Source organism: Muscardinus avellanarius, assembly GCF_963383645.1.
Source record: "Muscardinus avellanarius genome assembly, chromosome: 17".
NCBI lineage: Eukaryota > Metazoa > Chordata > Mammalia > Rodentia > Gliridae > Muscardinus > Muscardinus avellanarius.
The window spans coordinates 24,746,413-24,763,681 of record NC_137803.1 but is presented as its reverse complement, the minus strand read 5'-3'; the positions used below and the strand labels follow the sequence as shown (position 1 = coordinate 24,763,681).

At 43.3% G+C, this 17,269-nt stretch overlaps 1 protein-coding gene across 1 annotated transcript; it reads left to right on the top strand.

Annotated features, from left to right (window-relative positions):
- Nucleotides 1-6,167: 6,167 nt before the first annotated feature.
- ELAC1 (elaC ribonuclease Z 1) lies at nt 6,168-16,486 on the top strand (the record flags this gene model as incomplete). Its single annotated transcript, XM_080714838.1, is given in 3 exon segments — nt 6,168-6,326; nt 10,441-10,912; nt 16,020-16,486. Coding segments are annotated over 3 exon segments (1,098 nt in total).
- Between the last annotated feature and the right edge of the window lie 783 nt (nt 16,487-17,269).

Genomic DNA, 17,269 nt, shown 5'->3' with positions numbered 1-17,269 from the left:
CGCCACCACGCCGGGCTAGAAGACATTTTTTTTAAGTATCACTTTTTTTTTTCTTCGGTACTGGGGATAGAACCCAGGGGCATTCTACTCTGAGCTACACCCCCAGCCCTATTTTTATTATTATTATTATTATTATTATTATTATTATTATTAATTATTTTGGTGGTACTGGGGTTCCTAGAAACCCTTCTACCTCCGGGCTACACTCCCAGACACCTATTTTTTATATTTTTATTTGGAAACAAGGTCTCTTAAGCCAGCACAGCTGGCTTTGAACCTGCTCGATCCTCCTGTCTCCACCTTTGCAGGGATTACAAATTTGTTCTTTATTTTTGAAACAGGGTCTCATTAGCTTGCAGAGGGCCTTACTAAGTAGCTGAGACTGGCCGCGAACCATGAGCCTCCCGGTCTCAGCCTCCCGAATGCTGGAATTACAAGCGTGTGCCACCACAGCTGGCAGGTGTCACCTTTAAGATGAATAAAATTGCTTGTTGCAACAATCCAAAGATTTTTTTTTTTTTTTTTGCAGTACTGAGGATGGAATCCATGGGCATTCTACTTCAGAGTGACACCCCCAGCCCTATTTTTTATTCTTTATTTTGAGGCAGGGTCTGATTAAGTTGCAGAGGCCTCACAAAGTAGCTGAGGCTAGTCGTGAACCACTATCCTCCTGTCTCAGGCTCCCAAATGCTGAGATAACAAGCATGCACCACCACGCCTGGCCAAAGATTTAAAAATTAATAATCCCTCACCCGTCACCACCCCATCATTCTAATACCCCTCCATAACCTATATTTAACAATGTGGTGTGTAGCCTTCTATGCCACTTTTTTTTTTTTCAGTACTGAGATGGAACCTAGGGGCTTTCTACCCTCTGAGCTACACCTTTGGCCCTGTTTATTATTATTTTTATTATTATTATTTTTTTGAAACAGGGTCTCACTGAGCTGCAAAGGGCCTCACTAAGTAGCTGAGGCTGTCCACGAACAGCAATCCTCCTGTCTCAGCCTCCCAAATGCTGGAATTACAAGTGTGCGCCACCACGCCCGGCACTTTCTATCTTTATAAAGTATAGGGATTTGGAACATTATTATAAAAATGAGATCATACCACAACCATCTGTAACTTAAAATTGACATTCTTCTAAGACAGACCTGGGTCTTTTTTATATATATACATTTAGTGGTACATCATAGTCTCAAATCATAATGTAAAACATAGCGATAGTGACATGCATGCATGCATACAGCACTTGGCGGGCTTTCCCCTGGCTCCTCCCCATTCACTCCCTTCTCCATATAGGGCATTCAGATTGGCGTTGGTTATATATATATATATATATATATATATATATATATATATATATATATAGTGTCGATGGAAGTAATTCCTTCATTGATGCTTGTTTTCCCTCCTCCCCTTCCCCTAGACCACCTCCCTGGCTCCATTGGAGTTTCTCTTCCATCATCTGAAGCCCCAGTGGTATCCCCTTTACTCCCGAGATTCTGCATATCAGAGAAAACATAGGACCCTTCACTTTTTGTCACTGGCTAATCTCAACATAATGTCCTCCAGGTCCATCCATTTATTTTCCTGCAAAGGACAGAATTTTGTTCTTCGTTGCTGAATAGAATTCCATTATTGAATATCCCACAATTTCATAATCCGTTCATCTGCTGATGGACACCTAGGTTGGTTCCATAATTTAGCCATTGTGAATTGTGTTGCTGTGGTCATGGAGAGAACTGGATCTTTATTAGCTGCAGAATAAATAGCTAATAATAGGTGATAGAACAAATAATAGTAGGAGCCGGGCATGGTGTTACATGCCTGTAATTCCGTACTTGAAAGGCTGAAATAGGAAGATGGCACAGCCTCGGGAATTTAGTGAGATGCTCAGCAACGTAGTGAGACCCTGTTTCAAGGTGTAGCTTGGAGGTGGAGTGACTCTAGGGTTAAATCTCTAGCACCAAAAATTAAAAAATAATAGTAGGAATATACAATAAGATAGTCAGCCATTTCACTGTTGATATATCTAGATAGTTTCACCATGTTAGCTACCTAAAAGCACAGCAAACATTATCATACATAGGTCCTTTATTTCTTTAGGGATTGCTGTGTTATCAATAGCATCATTGCTGGGCGTGGTGGCGCATGCTTGTAATCCCAGCATTTGGGAGGCTGAGACAGGAGGATAGTGGTTCGCAGACAGCCTCAGCTACTTAGACCCTGTTTCAAAATAAAGAATAAAAAATAGGAGCTGGGTGTGATGGCGCACAGTTGTAATCCCAGCACTTGGGAGGCTGAGACAGGAGGATCACGGTTCAAGGACAACCTTTGAGGTTGTCCTCAAAGCCCTCAAAGGGCTATTTAGGCCCTTTGCAACTCAGTGAGACCCTGCTTCAAAATAAAGAATAAAAAATACGGATGGGGATGTAGCTTGGAGGTGGAATGCCCTGGGTTCCATCCCCAGTACTGCAAAAACAAACAAAAATCAATATCATCATCATTATTAATAATACTTACAGCTATTATTCTCCTGAGGTTTAATAGCAGTCTACACCTTCACCACTAGTACTTACTCACTTCCTCTTTCCCGCCCTCCTTTCCTTTCTTCTTTCTTGTACTGGAAAGTGAATCCAGGGGCATTCTACCTCTGAGTAGCTGCAGCTGTCCACAAACCTGGATGGATCCTCCTGTCTCAGCCTCCCAAGTACTGAGATTACAAGTGTGTTCCACCACGCCCCGCATTCCCAGCCCTATTTTATTTCTTATTTTTGAAAAAGGGTCTTAGCCGGGTGTGGTGGCGCACGCGGCGCACGCTTGTAATCCTCGCACTTGGGAGGCAGAGACAGAAGGATCGCACAAGTTCAAAGCCAGCCGCGCTGGCTTAAGAGACCCTGTTTCCAAATAAAAAAATAGGTATCAGGGAGTGTAGCCTGGAGGTAAAAGGGTTTCCAGAAACCCCAGTACCACCAAAAAAAAGGGGGGGTCTCACTGTCAGCATATAAATTGCTGAAGGCCTTGCTAAATTGCTGAGGCTATCCTCAACTGAGATTATAAGCCTGTGCCACCACAGCTCACCATTTACCCATTTTCTTTCATTCTGGGTAACTTTGGTTAGCATTGCTTCATGGATATTTTCCAGCTGATGTCTACAAAATGGGGTCTTTGTGTGTGTGTAGTACTGGGGATTTAATCCAGGGGCATATTCTACTTCCAAGCTACATCCCCAGCCCTTTTTATTTTATTAATTGGAAACAGGATCTCACTAAGTTGCTGACAGCCTTACTAAATTCATGCTGAGGCTGACCAAACCTGCATTTCCACTAACTAGCTGGAGACTGAATACTTTTTATGCTTATTAGTGATTCTGGTATATATCTGTTGCCTATTTTTCTTTTGCATTAGTATTTATTTTTATACTGGGAATGGAACCCAGAGGCATTCTTCCAAGTTAGACCCTTGACGCAATTTTATTTCTTATTTTGAAAGGGTCTCACTAAACTGAGAGTCAGTCTCTCTCTCTCTCTCTCTCTCTCTCTCTCTCTCTCTCTCTCTCTTTCTCTTGCTGTACTGGAGATTGCTACATCCCAAGTCCTATTTTTTATTCTTTATTTGAAAAAGGATCTTACTAAGTTGCAAAGGGCCTCACTGAGTAACTGAGGCTGGCCATGAACCTGTGATCCTCCTGTCTTAGCCTCCCAAATATTGGGATTACAAGCGTGGGCTACCACGCCCAGTTTGTATCAGTATTTTTAAAATGAATTTGCATAAACTTTTCTTCTTGTGGTACTGGGGTGGAGGTTGGAACCCAGGGGCTTTCTACCTCCGGACTATACCCCCGGCCCTATTTTATAATTTATTTGGAAACAGGGCTCACTAAGTTGCTGAGAGCCTCACTAAGTAGCTGAGGCTGGCTTCGAATCTATGCAATCCTCCTGTCTCAGCCTCCCAAGCGCTGGAACTACAAGCATGTGCCACCACACCCAGCTCATAAACTATTTTTTAAAGGGCATTAACCCCTTGTCATAGGGGAACAAACAATGTTTTTCAACAATGTGTGTGTGTGTGTGTGTGTGTGTGTGTGTGTGTGTGTGTGGTATTAGGGATGAAACCCAGGGAGATTCTACTTCTGAGCTATACCCCAGCCTTATTTCATTTTTCATTTTGAAACAGAGTCTCACTAAATTGCAGAGGGCCTCCAGGCGTTGTGGCGCATTCTTGTAATCCCAGTACTTGGGAGGCTAAGACAGGAGGATTGTGCAGATTCAAAGCCAGCCTCGGCTACTTAGTGAGGCTCTCTCTCAGCAACTTAGTGAGACCCTGTTTCCAAATAAAATATCAAATAAAAATATCAAATAGGTTGGGGGTATAGCCCAGAGGTAGAAGGACCCTGGGTTTCATCCCCAGTACCACACATACACACACACACACACACACACACACACACACACAAATATATATATATGCATATATATATGTATATGTATATGTGTATGTGTATGTGTGTATTGCTGAGGCTGGCCCTGAACCTGTGATCCTCCTGTCTCAGCCTCCCAACTACTGATATCATAGGTGTATGCCACTGTATCCAGCTTTTCCATCTGTTTTTTTTTTAATTAGCTTTTAAGTTTTTTAACTTTCTAAATTCTGTTATAAAAACCCCACCCTTTTGCACTTTTGACTTGGAGTCTTTTGACTTATAAAATTTATTAAAATGATGTAAAAATGTCTTTTTTTTAAAATACCTGGGCTTTTTGCCTTGACAATAAGGGCTTTTCCATTCCCAAAGCTATATACATACTCTTCTGATTCTTGTTTTTCTTTAGTACTGTGATCAAACTGAGGGCCTTGCACGTGCGTCAGACATTTCACTACTGACCTACACCCGCAGCCCTTTCCTAATTTTTAAAAATATATTTTATTGAATGTTTTACATTTATCATAAAAATGAACCACCCATTTACACCTTTGTCTCACATTGATTGCTATGCATACTTGGTTTATTTCTGGACCATCCCTTCCCTTTGACCTCTGTGCCAGTATTCTGTTCTCATTACATCAGATTAATGTAATTTGGAAAGGCAAACACTGCTCACTACTTTTTCACTTTCTTACCCATTCTCAGACATTTATACTTTTCCATATGATCTTTGGATCGTCCTGTGTCAGCCTCCCAAGTACTGGGATTGCAGGTGTGCCCCAGCGCTGTTACTAATTACAGTTGACTTCACTCTTTGGACTCTATATTCTGTTTACAACTGACCAAGGTATAATGACATGTCTGTCCTTGCTGTAGCAAACAGATTAGTTCCACTGCCCTAAAAAAACCTTGTGCCCCACGATTATCCTCCCCTCCTTTCCATCACTGGCAAACACATTTTTACCATGTCCATAGTTTTCCTTGGAATTCAACTACAGTTTTTGTTTGTTTTGCAGTACTGGAGATGGAACCCAGCCTCATGCACGCTAGACAAACATTCTACTACTGAGCTACACATTCAACCCCTTAATTATAGCATTTATTTAGTTAGTTTATTTAGGGAATTGAGCCCAGGGGCATACTACCTCCAAGCTATACCCCCAGCCCTTTGTAATTATTTTGAAATACGGTCTCGCTAAGTTGCTGAGGGTCCTGCTTCGTTACTGAGGCTGGCTTCAAACTTTCAATCTTCATGTCTTAGCCGCCCGAGTATTGGGATTACAGGTGTGTGTCACCACACCCAGAAGTTATTGCTTTTAATTGATTTTGGTTTAGCTGTTTGGGGGCATGTGTTCGTGAGAGAGAAAGAGAGTGCGCAAGCAGTCATAATAAGGTTTGGTTGACTTGTATTCTCACCAGTTAAGAGTTTTAAACAGGGCTGGGTTGTAGTTCCATGGTAGAGTGCCTTCCCAGCATGCATGAGGCTCTGGGTTCAGTCCCTAGTACCACAAACACACACACACACACACACACACACACACACACACACACACACACACACATGCACGCACGCACAAAAGTTCTAACCAAAGAGTAAATAGGATTGAGGATGTAATTCAGTGGTAGAATGTTTGCTTAGCAAGCATGAGGCCCTGGATTAATTCCCAATACCATAAATAAATAAATCTCACGCAGTGATGTAGAATAATCTCCAGGTGATTTTTCTGTTGCAGGGTGGAAGATGTCTATGGATGTGACCTTCCTTGGGACCGGCGCGGCATATCCGTCCCCGACCCGGGGCGCCTCTGCTGTGGTTCTTCGGTGTGAGGGCGAGTGCTGGCTCTTTGACTGTGGGGAAGGGACACAGACCCAGCTTATGAAAAGTCAACTGAAAGCAGGTTAGTGTGCATTCAGCCGTCTCATTAAGACAATTTTTGTTTTGCTTCATTTTCTTGGTTCTCCCTGGCCTGTTGTCCAGAAACAGCCCTGACGGTTTTGTCCCACTTCAGCTCCTGGAAGGTCCTCGGGCACCCAGCCATTCCCACTGAACTTGATGACTTGTTTATTTGCTTTTCATTCATCCTGTTAATGTCGAGAGCGAGCATTGTTGTCGCAGGCTTGAGGAGGCAGAGGATGGGCAGGGCTGTGTGAGGCACAGATGAACACTGCCCGGGAGGGAGCGATGGATGTGTCTATTTCCAGCACAAGATAGTTATCATAAGAGGATGCAGAGGGCGGCGGTGTTCAGAGGAGGAAGATGCTCTTTTCCACTTGGGGTTATCAGGGCAGGCATCTCAGAGAAGTGGGCCTCTGGGTTGTTGAGGTTGGAGGAGGGAAGCCCTGAGCCAGGGAGAAGGGAATCCAGAGGATGGAATGGGCCAGCCCATCACCTGAGAAATACCTGGGTCTCGGTCCCAGCCATGCCGCAGGCTCGTGACCCCAGCAGGTCAGCAAACTTAAGCTTCACTCTCCTCATCTTGAAAGTGCGATGGAAACGCTATTTAGAAGGTATAAGAATTGATGTAATAGTTCCTTCTCTGTGGTTGCCTTCTTCTTATCAGTTAAATCTCAGCTTGAATGCTGTTTCCTCAGAGTTGTTCCTGAACCTCTGGGTTCAGTGCTCCCCTCCGCTCCAGCCATTCTGTTATTTCATCCTATTTTTATTGACTTCTTAGCATCGTCAATATCTGGAATTGTGTTATTTGAATAGCTTCCATGTTCTCTAGCTCCCTGTACCATAAAGTGAGTTCAGTGATCACTTCCGTACCTAATAGATGCCTAATAGATATTTGTCGGTTAGTAAAAGGATAGACATTTAGCACCTAGTAGCACCTCTCATTTTTAGGTCTAGATAAATAGTATGTACTGCAGAAAACAGCAATTCCCACAACTCATCGCAGGGTGTGACTCATCACTTGGTGACTAAAGGAAAGATGCTGCTAGTATCCAAGGATCTCTTGGCCTAGTGATGGAAGCTGACATGCCAGCAGCCAGCCATCTGTCATGTGACATAAGTACACTCACGAAGCTATTTAAGTACTCTCAGGGCACAAAGGAGCCGGCACTAACTGTGGTAGGCGAGTGCTTGGCTTGTGCAAGGCTTGGGTTCAATCCCAGACACCCAAACCAAAAAGCAGCTGGATAAAACAAGATGACTATAAGTTATTAAAAGCATTATAAATGCATGATTAAAACATAATTATAAAAATTAAAAATGGCCAGATGTGGTGGTGCATGCTTGTAATCCCAGCATTTGGGAGGCTGAGACAGGAGGATCTAGGTTCAAGGACAACCTCAGCTACTTATGAGGCCCTTTGCAACTCAGTGAGACCCTGTTTCAAAATAAAGAATAAAAAAGTAGGGCTGGGGGTATAGCTCAGAGGTAGAATGCCCCTGGTTCCATCCCCAGTACCGAAAAAAAATAAAAAATGGGACTGAGGCTATGACTCAGTGGTGGGACATGTGCTTTGCAAGTGAAAGGCCCAAGGTTTAATCCTCAGTATAAAAAAAATGGTTTAAAGCCAGGCGTGGTGGCGCACACTTGTAATCCCAGCATTTGGGAGGCTGAGACTAGAGGATCGCGGTTCGCGGATAGCCTCAGCTACTTAGTGAGGCCCTCTGCAACTTAGTGAGACCCTGTTTCAAAATAAAGAATAAAAAATAGGGCAGGGGGTATAGCTCGGAGGTTGAATGCCCCTGGGTTCCATCCCCAGACCCGCAAAAAAATATAATAATAATAATAATAATAATAATAATAATAATAATAAATGGTCTATATCGATCATTTTAAATGATTTTAAAATGATTATAAAACTGTATTCTTATTGTAGAAATTGAAACAAAACATAAAAATATGAATAAGAGAAGCCCAGGTCTTTTCCCAGAGGTAGACTTTCTGTATATTTAGACAGTAATGGTGTGAGTGTATTTGTGTGTACGTGTAGTTTCTCAGACATGGAATCCACTGTACTTGCTTTAATGTGCTTTTCTTTTCACTTCACAATACATATGTGCAATGTGTTGCAGACCTTTTCCTATGAGAGTAAGGGACCTGCATCATTATTCACAGAGGATGCGCACTGGCCCTTTTCTCCGTGGGCATGATTTCCCCATCACTTCTTCTTCTCACATGAGAAGGAATGCGCGCATTTTCTCTCCTCACTTGAGCACTTCCTCATATCTTCAATAACTGTGGCTGCTTTTACTTCAAGTTTCTTGAAAAACAAAATGTTTGTCTTCCCTGAAACTGTGATAAATAACTATGGGAAGCAACTTTGCACTTACTTAATTTGTCTTCTTTCCTTTGGGTTCACAGGCTGTGTCGGGTTCTGCTTGGGCTTTGTTTTGGAGTAGATAGGGAGAGAGAGCTCAGAAAGAACCACGTTGGCAGTTTTGAGGCCAACGTGTGATCTGGCCTTGGCGGCTGCTGCAGAGGCCTCAGGTCACACCTGGAGGTGGCTTGGCAGCCCAGACAGGATTGGGGGAAATGAAAGGAGTCATGAAGTCAATAAAGAGCAAAAGCAAAGATGAGAGACAGACAGACACAGAGGGGACGGGAGGGAGGAAAGGAGGTGAGGGGGAAGAGAGAAGAGAGAAAGGGAATATTAAGGAAACTTTTAGAGCGAGAGCGTACCTCCTGGGGATTCTCAGGGTCCAAAATCGGCCTCTGCCCCATCCATTGTTGTCTGCCTCTGCAGCCTGGGTTGGGCATAGGCATTCTGAGAAGACTTGCTTGGAGAACATCTGCTGTCATAGGACGAATCGCATTGCAGTGAGCAGTTCCTGTATTTTTATGGTTATCAAATGTTTAAAGTAGGTGGGTCTTGAGGTAGGTCCAGAGCCTGTAATACTAGAAAAGTCCGAGTTGTGCTGTTACTTTAGAAATGCCTGTGGTGCATCTCAGAAAATGCTGATGTGGCACCCGCCACATACCAGCAGTCAATTTGTTTTACCATTGGCTAAATCAACTTATAACCTACGCCAACAGAGACTAAACAAGCTGTTGTGTTCCTTCAGACTGGAAGGAGTCGGGCTCCAGCCCTGACGTAGAGCCATGGTCTGCCCATCTGCATGCTGGCATCTGTTGCCCACGTCCTCCTCTGTTTCTTACCCGATTCTTCCCTCCTCCCTGTCCTCCCCTTCCTTACTCTGTCCTTTCTCTCCTTCCCCTGCAACCTCACCCAGACAGGCAGGCTCTGACTTGGTTGGCTAATCCCTGTCCAGTGTACAAACCTTAAAAGGCAGTTGTGGGTTCGGGCACTGGTCCAATCCATTGGAGTCAGGTTTGTTTTGCTGGACTTCCATGCTGACTGTTCTGAGAGGGAGCAGTAGGGCAGTGCGATTGTCAGATGCTTTTGACACCTAGGTAAGTGAATTATTTGGGTACACTTTCATATTTCACTTTTTTTTTAAGTGAGACTATGTAGGAAAATACTATAAACTGTAATTCAGGATGGTTTGTGAAAAAAGTTATATCTTATTGAAAACCACCCAACAAAATAAATCCCATCTTTCTTGCTTTCATGTAGCAAAATATAAAGAAATAAGTTTATGGTGACATATAGAAGTTTTATTATTTATTTATTTATTTTTACGGTACTGTGAATGGAACTCAGGGACATTCTACCTCTGAACTACAACCCCTGCCCTATTTTTTATTCTTTATTTTGAAACAGGGTCTCACTGAGTTGCAAAGGGCCTCTCTAAGTAGCTGAGGCTGTCCGTGAACCCGGATCCTATCTCAGCTTCCCAAATGCTGGGATTACAAGTGTGCGCCAACATGCCTGGCTCATATAGAAGCTTTAAATTAAATGTACTATTATGTAAGCTATTAGGCTTATTTCAAATAGCGTCTGAAGCTGGGCATGACAAAATAGGGCTGGGGGTATTGTTTGGACCAATGCCCCTGGGTTCCATCCCCAGTACTGCCAAAAAAATAATAATAATAATAATGTCTGAAGTTTCATTCCTGACAGATTTCCAAATGCATTTCTCTGTCTTAATTAAAAGGGAGGATTACCAAGATCTTCATCACACATCTTCATGGAGACCATTTCTTTGGCCTTCCCGGCCTCCTCTGCACAATCAGCCTGCAGAGCGGCTCCGTGGTCACCAAGCAGCCCATTGAAATCTACGGCCCGCTGGGGCTCCGAGACTTTATCTGGCGAACCATGGAGCTCTCCCACACGGAGCTGGTCTTCCCGTATGTGGTCCACGAGCTTGTGCCCACAGAGGATCAGTGTCCCCCAGAAGAGCTAAGAGAATGTTCCCATGTGGAGCAAGCAGCGGAGCGCCTCCCCTCTCCTAAAGAGGGCCAAGGACGAACTATCCTGCTAGATGCAGAAGAAAACTCGTACCTTCTGGTCGATGACGAGCAGTTTGTTGTGAAAGCATTTCGTCTCTTTCACAGAATCCCCTCCTTCGGGTTTTCAGTTGTGGAAAAGAAACGCCCGGGTAAACTTAACGCACAGAAGCTGAAGGATCTTGGTAAGTGTCTTTTCTTTCCCCCTTTCATCAGTTGAGCTATTTTAGCTGAAGCCATTAGAAGTGTCATAGTGACCTTCCTTGCCTGTATCTCGGGCCTAAAGCTGACATTTTCTCTACTTCCTCTGCGCAGCGTTTGCTTATTATGGAAAATCTTTGGAGCCAAAAGATGTTATTCAGAACAAAAGCCAAATATGTAGTGTATTTTCTTTGTGTGTGTGGTACTGGGGGTGGAACCCAGGGGCTTTTCTACCTCTGGGCTATACTCCCAGACATATTTTATACTTTATTTGGAAAGAGTCTCACTAAGTTGCTGAGAGCCTCACTAAGTATCTGAGGCTGGCTTCGAACCTGTGCAATCCTCCTGTTTCAGACTCCCAAGCGCTGAGATTACAACTGTGCACCACCATGCCCGGCTATATGTAGTATATTTGAATCCTTTTCTCTTCAACTTACTAGATTCATACACTTTTTTAATTTGGTACTGAGAATTCAAATCAGGGGCATTTTACCTTCAAGCTATACTTCCAGACTTTTTTGTTTCTTTTGTTCTGAAGGGTCTTGCTAGGTTGCTGAGTGTCTCACTAAATTTCTGAAGCTGGTCTTGAATTTGTAATTCTGCTGTCTCAGCCTCTCAAGTACTGGGATTATAGGCATATACCACTGTGCCCTGCTTCATTTTTTTTTTTTTTCAGCACTGGGGATTGAATCCAGGGGCATTCCACCTCCTAGCCATACACCCCCAGACCCCTCCGCAAGCCCTTATTTACATTTTTTGTACTGAAACAGGGTCTTGCTAGGTTGCTGAGAATCTCACTAAGTTGCTGAGGCTGGCCTTGAACCTGTGACCCTCCTTTCTCAACTTCCCAAGTACTGGGATTACAGGCAGGTATGTGCCACCACACTTATTTTATTTATTTATTTATTTATTTATTTATTATTTATTTATTTTTTGTGGTACTGGGACTAGAACCCAGAGGCTTTCTACCTCTGGGCCATACTCCCAGATCTATTTTATATTTTTTATTTGGAAACAGGTTCTCACTAAGTTGCTGAGAGCCTCACTCAGTAGCTGAGGCTGGCTTCAAACCTGTGCGATCCTCCTGTCTTAGCCTCCCAAATATGGGGATTACAGGCATGCACCACCACGCCCGGTTTCTTTTTTATATTTTTATAATATAAATATTATTTTTTATTTTTAAATAAAAATTATTAAATAAAAATATTTTTTATTTTTTTATCTTTTATATTTTTATTATTTATTTTTTGTGGCCCTGGGGATTGAAAGTGGATCCATATTCTTAATCCGTTTTGTACTGTTGGTTGGCAAGGTGGTGGTGGTGGTGGGAGTGGTGGTTTTAGGCCAATGCTCTTTTTTTTTTTTTTTCTTTTTCTTTTTTTTTTCTTTTTTTTCTTTTTTTTTTTTTTTTTTTTTTCCTTTTTTTTGGTGGTACTGAGGTTCCTGGAAGCCCTTCTACCTCCAGGCTACACTCCCAGACCTATTTTATACTTTTTTATTTTTGGAAACAGGGTCTCTTAAGCCAGCACAGCTGGCTTCAAACCTGCGCGATCCTCCTTTCTCCGCCTCCCAAGTGCGGGGATTACAAGCGTGCGCCACCACGCCCGGCTCCATGTTCTTTTTTTAATGTTTTCATTTTTGCTTTTTTTTTTTTTTTTTTTTTTCAGTTCTGGAGGTCTAGCCTGGAGCCTTTCGCATGCTAGGCAAGCACTGTACCACTGAGCTCTCCCACCACAGGTCTTCATTTTAGACTTTTTTTTTCTTTTATGGAACTAGGGTTGAATCCAGGGCATTCTACCATTTACTTATACCTCCAACATTTTTCATTCTGAGACAGAGTCTTGCTTAGTTGCTTAGGCTAGCCTAGAACCTGCTATCCTTCTGCCTCGGCCCTGGAGTTACTGGAATTACAGGTATGCCTCAACTCCCTACTTGGAGTTTTTTTGTTTGTTTGTTTGTTTTGTGGTATGAGGGATGGAACCCAGGGACATTCTACCTTCCAGTTACACCTCCAGCTCTCTCTTTTTTTTATTCTTTATTTTGAAACAAGGTCTCACTGAGTTTCAAAGGGCCTCACTAAGTTGCTGAGGCTGGCCACGAACCTCGAGTCTCCTGTCTCAGTCTCCCAAATGCTGGGATTACAAGTGTGTACCACCACGCCTGGCTTGCCTACTCTTTTATTTTATTTTATTTTATTTTATTTTATTTTATTTATTTATTTTGCGGGTCTGGGGATGGAACCCAGGGGCATTCGACCTCCGAGCTACACCCCCGGCCCTATTTTTTTTTTTTTTTATTCTTTATTTTGAAACCAGGTCTCACTGAGTTGTAGAGGGCCTCACTAAGTAGCTGAGGCTGTCCGCGAACCATGATCCTCCAGGTCTCAGCCTCCCGAATGCTGGGATTACAAGCGTGCACCACCATGCCCGGCATTGCCTACTCTTTTAATCTTGATTATTTGGTGTTGAGAACACTCAACCAGTTTTACATTTGAGGGTTCATCACCGTGGGAAGAAGCATGCAGAGAAGGGCTTGGGACCCATTCAAGGCCTCACACGTCCTGCCTGCTGGGCCACCATGCGTGAGAGCTCCACAGCACCTCTTGGGAGACAGAGCCCTCGGCCTCCCTCCACCCTCCCCTCCTTGGCAGGGAGTGGCCGTGCCTATAAAAAGCATGGTAGTGTATTTTGTTTTGTTTTGTTTTAGTGGAACTGGGGATGGAACCCAGGGGCATTCTACCTCCGAGCTACATCCCCAGCCCTAGTCTGTCTGTCTGTCTGTCTTTCTTTCTTTCTCTCGCTCTCTCTTTTTCTTTCTCTTTCTTTCCTTCCTTCCTTCTTTCTTTCTTTCTCTCGATCTCTCTTTTTCTTTCTCTTTCCTTCCTTCCTTCTTTCTTTCTCTCGTTCTCTCTGTCTCTCTCTTTTTCTCTCCTTTCTTTCTTTCTTTCTTTCTCTCTCTTTCTTTCTTTCTCTTTCTTTCTTGTGGTACTGGCTTTCTACCTCTGAGCTACACTCTCAGACCTATTTTATATTTTATTTGGAAACAGGGTCTCACTAAGTTGCTGGGAGCCTCACTAAGTAGCTGAGGCTAGCTTCAAACCTGTGCGATCCTCCTGTCTCAGCCTCCCAAGTGCTGGGATTACAAGCGTGCACCACCATGCCCGGCTAGTATTATTTATTTTTGAAACATATCTCAATGAGTTGCAAGGGGCCTCACTAAGTAGCTGAGGCTGTCTGCGAACCACGATCCTCTGGTCTCAGCCTCCTGAATGCTGGGATTACAAGTGTGCTACACCATGCCTGGCTAGCATGGTAGTGTTTTATATATTTGTTTCTTTATGTGCATAATCTTCCAAATAAAAGAAGATGCTTGATAGTAAAGAAAAGTGAGTTAGGGCAATGATATTTTTATTATCTAAAAGACTGGAAGCCGGGCGTGGTGGCGCACGCTTGTAATCCCCGCACTTGGGAGGCCGAGACAGGAGGATCACACGGGTTTGAAGCCAGCCTCAGCTACTGAGTGAGGCTCTCAGCAACTTAGTGAGACCCTGTTTCCAAATAAAATATAAAAAAAAGGTCTGGGAGTATAGCCTGGAGGTAAAAAGCCTCTGGGTTCCACCCCCAGTACCACCAAAAAATAAAGTAAAATAAAAGACTGGAAATATGTATTTGGAAATTTTAAGCATGAGCTGATTAGAACTGGTGATGATATCATACTTGTTTCTAAGTGTTGTCTGGAGTGATAATCAGATGTTATACTAGAGGAACGTGCAATTTAAGCCCACCTTGCTATATGTGGAACTTCTCTTACCTACAAGTATTGGTTGATTGTGGTTGAAGCCTGAAATGCTTGTTGATACTTTGATCCAAACAGTCCTAACGAGTTTTTATTATTTTAGTCAGTTTGTAGGTGCCTGTTTTCATTTAAGCATTGACTATATCATTATTTGGATATACTCTTTAATTTTGTCCAAATCTGAACTTATTAAATGAAGTGCCCTCGGAAACTGTTCCTCCAGCTAGGAGCTATAGTGCTCACCTGTAATCCAAGTACTTGGGAGACTGAGATGGAGGATCACGGGTTCAAGGCCAGTGTGCCATAATGTAGTGAGACCCAGTTTTTAAATTAAAAATAAAATAGGGTTGGGAGTATAACTCAGAGGTAGAATACCCCTGGGCTTATCTTCAGTACCACAAACAAAGCCATAATGCACATATACTCAAGAGAATCAAAACTTTTATCTTTAGCTGGGCATGATAGCACACACTTATAATCCCAGTACTTGGGAGTTTGAAACAGGAGTATCACAGGTGTAAGACCAGCCTCAGCAGTAACTCATCAAGTTACTAAGACTAGCTTCAAACCTGTACTCCTGTTTCGGCCTTCCAAGTATTGGGATTACAGAGGTGGGCCATCATACCCAGCTAACACTGAACTTTTAAGTGGTATAAATAATAGCTGGGCGTTGTGGCGCACGCTTGTAATCCCAGCGCTTGGGAGGCTGAGACAGGAGGATCACGCAGATTCAAAGCCAGCCTCAGCTACTGAGTGAGGCTCTCAGCAATTTAGCGAGACCCTCTTTTCAAATAAAATATAAAATAGGTCTGGTAGTATAGCCTGGAGGTAGAAGGCCCCTGGGTTCCATCCCCAGTACCATCGGAAAAAGAAAAGGTATAAATAGTTCATTTTCCTACAAATAATAAAATATACAGTTATGAAAAGAATTGGATGTCTTTTCTATTTGATATTTGCTCATATAGGAATTTGGAAATTGTGGGGATATTTTTTTGTCAAGTGACTGAGGGGTGGTGATGGTGGCATTGCTGGGATTTAGACCTTTAAAAAAAGGAGATATATAGCGGGCGTGGTGGCGCATGCTTGTAATCCCTCACAGGTTTGAAGCCAGCCTCAGCTACTGAGTGAGGCTCCCAGCAACTTAGTGAGAATCTGTTTCCAAATAAAATATAAAATAGGTCTGGGAGTATAGCCCGGAAGTAGAAAGCCCCTGGGTTCCACCCCCAGTAACACCAAAAATAAGGAGGGGGATATATTCCATATTCATGATGTAATGGTATCTGCCTTCATCATCAGGTGTTCCACCAGGTCCTGCCTATGGGAAGCTGAAAAATGGAATTTCGGTTGTTCTGGAAAATGGGGTTACAATTTCTCCCCAAGATGTCTTGAAAAAGCCTATTGTTGGAAGAAAAATATGCATATTGGGTGACTGTTCCGGTGTTGTGGGTGATGGAGGAGTGAAGCTGTGCTTTGAAGCAGACCTGTTGATCCACGAGGCGACCCTGGACGACTCCCAGATGGACAAAGCAAAGGAGCACGGGCACAGCACGCCGCGGACGGCCGCCACGTTCGCAAAGCTGTGCCAGGCAAAGAGGCTGGTTCTCACTCACTTCAGTCAGAGGTACAAGCCAGTCGCCTTGGCCAGAGAGGGAGAAACAGATGGCATCGCCGAGCTGCGACGGCAAGCAGAGTCCGTGCTGGCTCTCCAGGAAGTGACTCTCGCCGAGGATTTCATGGTGATCGGCATTCCAGTCAAGAAGTGAGCCCCGTCGGTGTTTCTGAGCGCGCATCCACGTGTCTGTGAATACTTACCGAACCTACAGTCCAGATTTTTGTTTTTTGTCTTGGGTCTGAGATTATTTTTGCCCTAATAATCCTAAAAAGGATGGAGCTGCATTATTGAACTGACTCAGTAGCGAGAGGGAGCAAGCTTTTTGATAATAAATCATTTTTAAAAGGTAAAAAACCCGCCCAGCATCCTTTTTAAAGTGCAGATTTGACAAAAGGATCGATTTTTCAGGTGTACTTCTCACTTTGTGAATACGGCCGCAGAGAGAAGCCAATACTCCATGCAGTCCTGGGTTTCGTTTCTGCTCAGCTTAATATTGCTGTTACTGAAACACACAGGACTCGGCCTTCTTGGCTAAAATGGTATTTTGACAGTTTGTGTTGAATCTGTTCGTGTTATTAACAGAAGAAAGAGATGTCACAAGACGCCGTACATGGAGTATCAACAATAGCGCCTGATGGCTTTGCTGGAGTACTCAATTCAGAGCCGGGCTAGAGGATTATTTTATTGAATTCTGATTTGGTCTTAGCCTGTGGTTCTCAGATGAGTGCTCCTCTAGGAATTTGGATGTTTTCTTGTCAAGTGACTGAGGTGTGGTGGTGGCACTGCTGGTATTTAGTCTACAGGGATCAAGAATGCCAAATGTCCTACAAAGTGTGGGTTAGTCCAGTAAAGAATCGTATCACTCCAAAATGCAAATTGCAGGCCTGTTGAGATGTATAGCAAGTTAAAATTTATATTCCCCATGTGAATATGC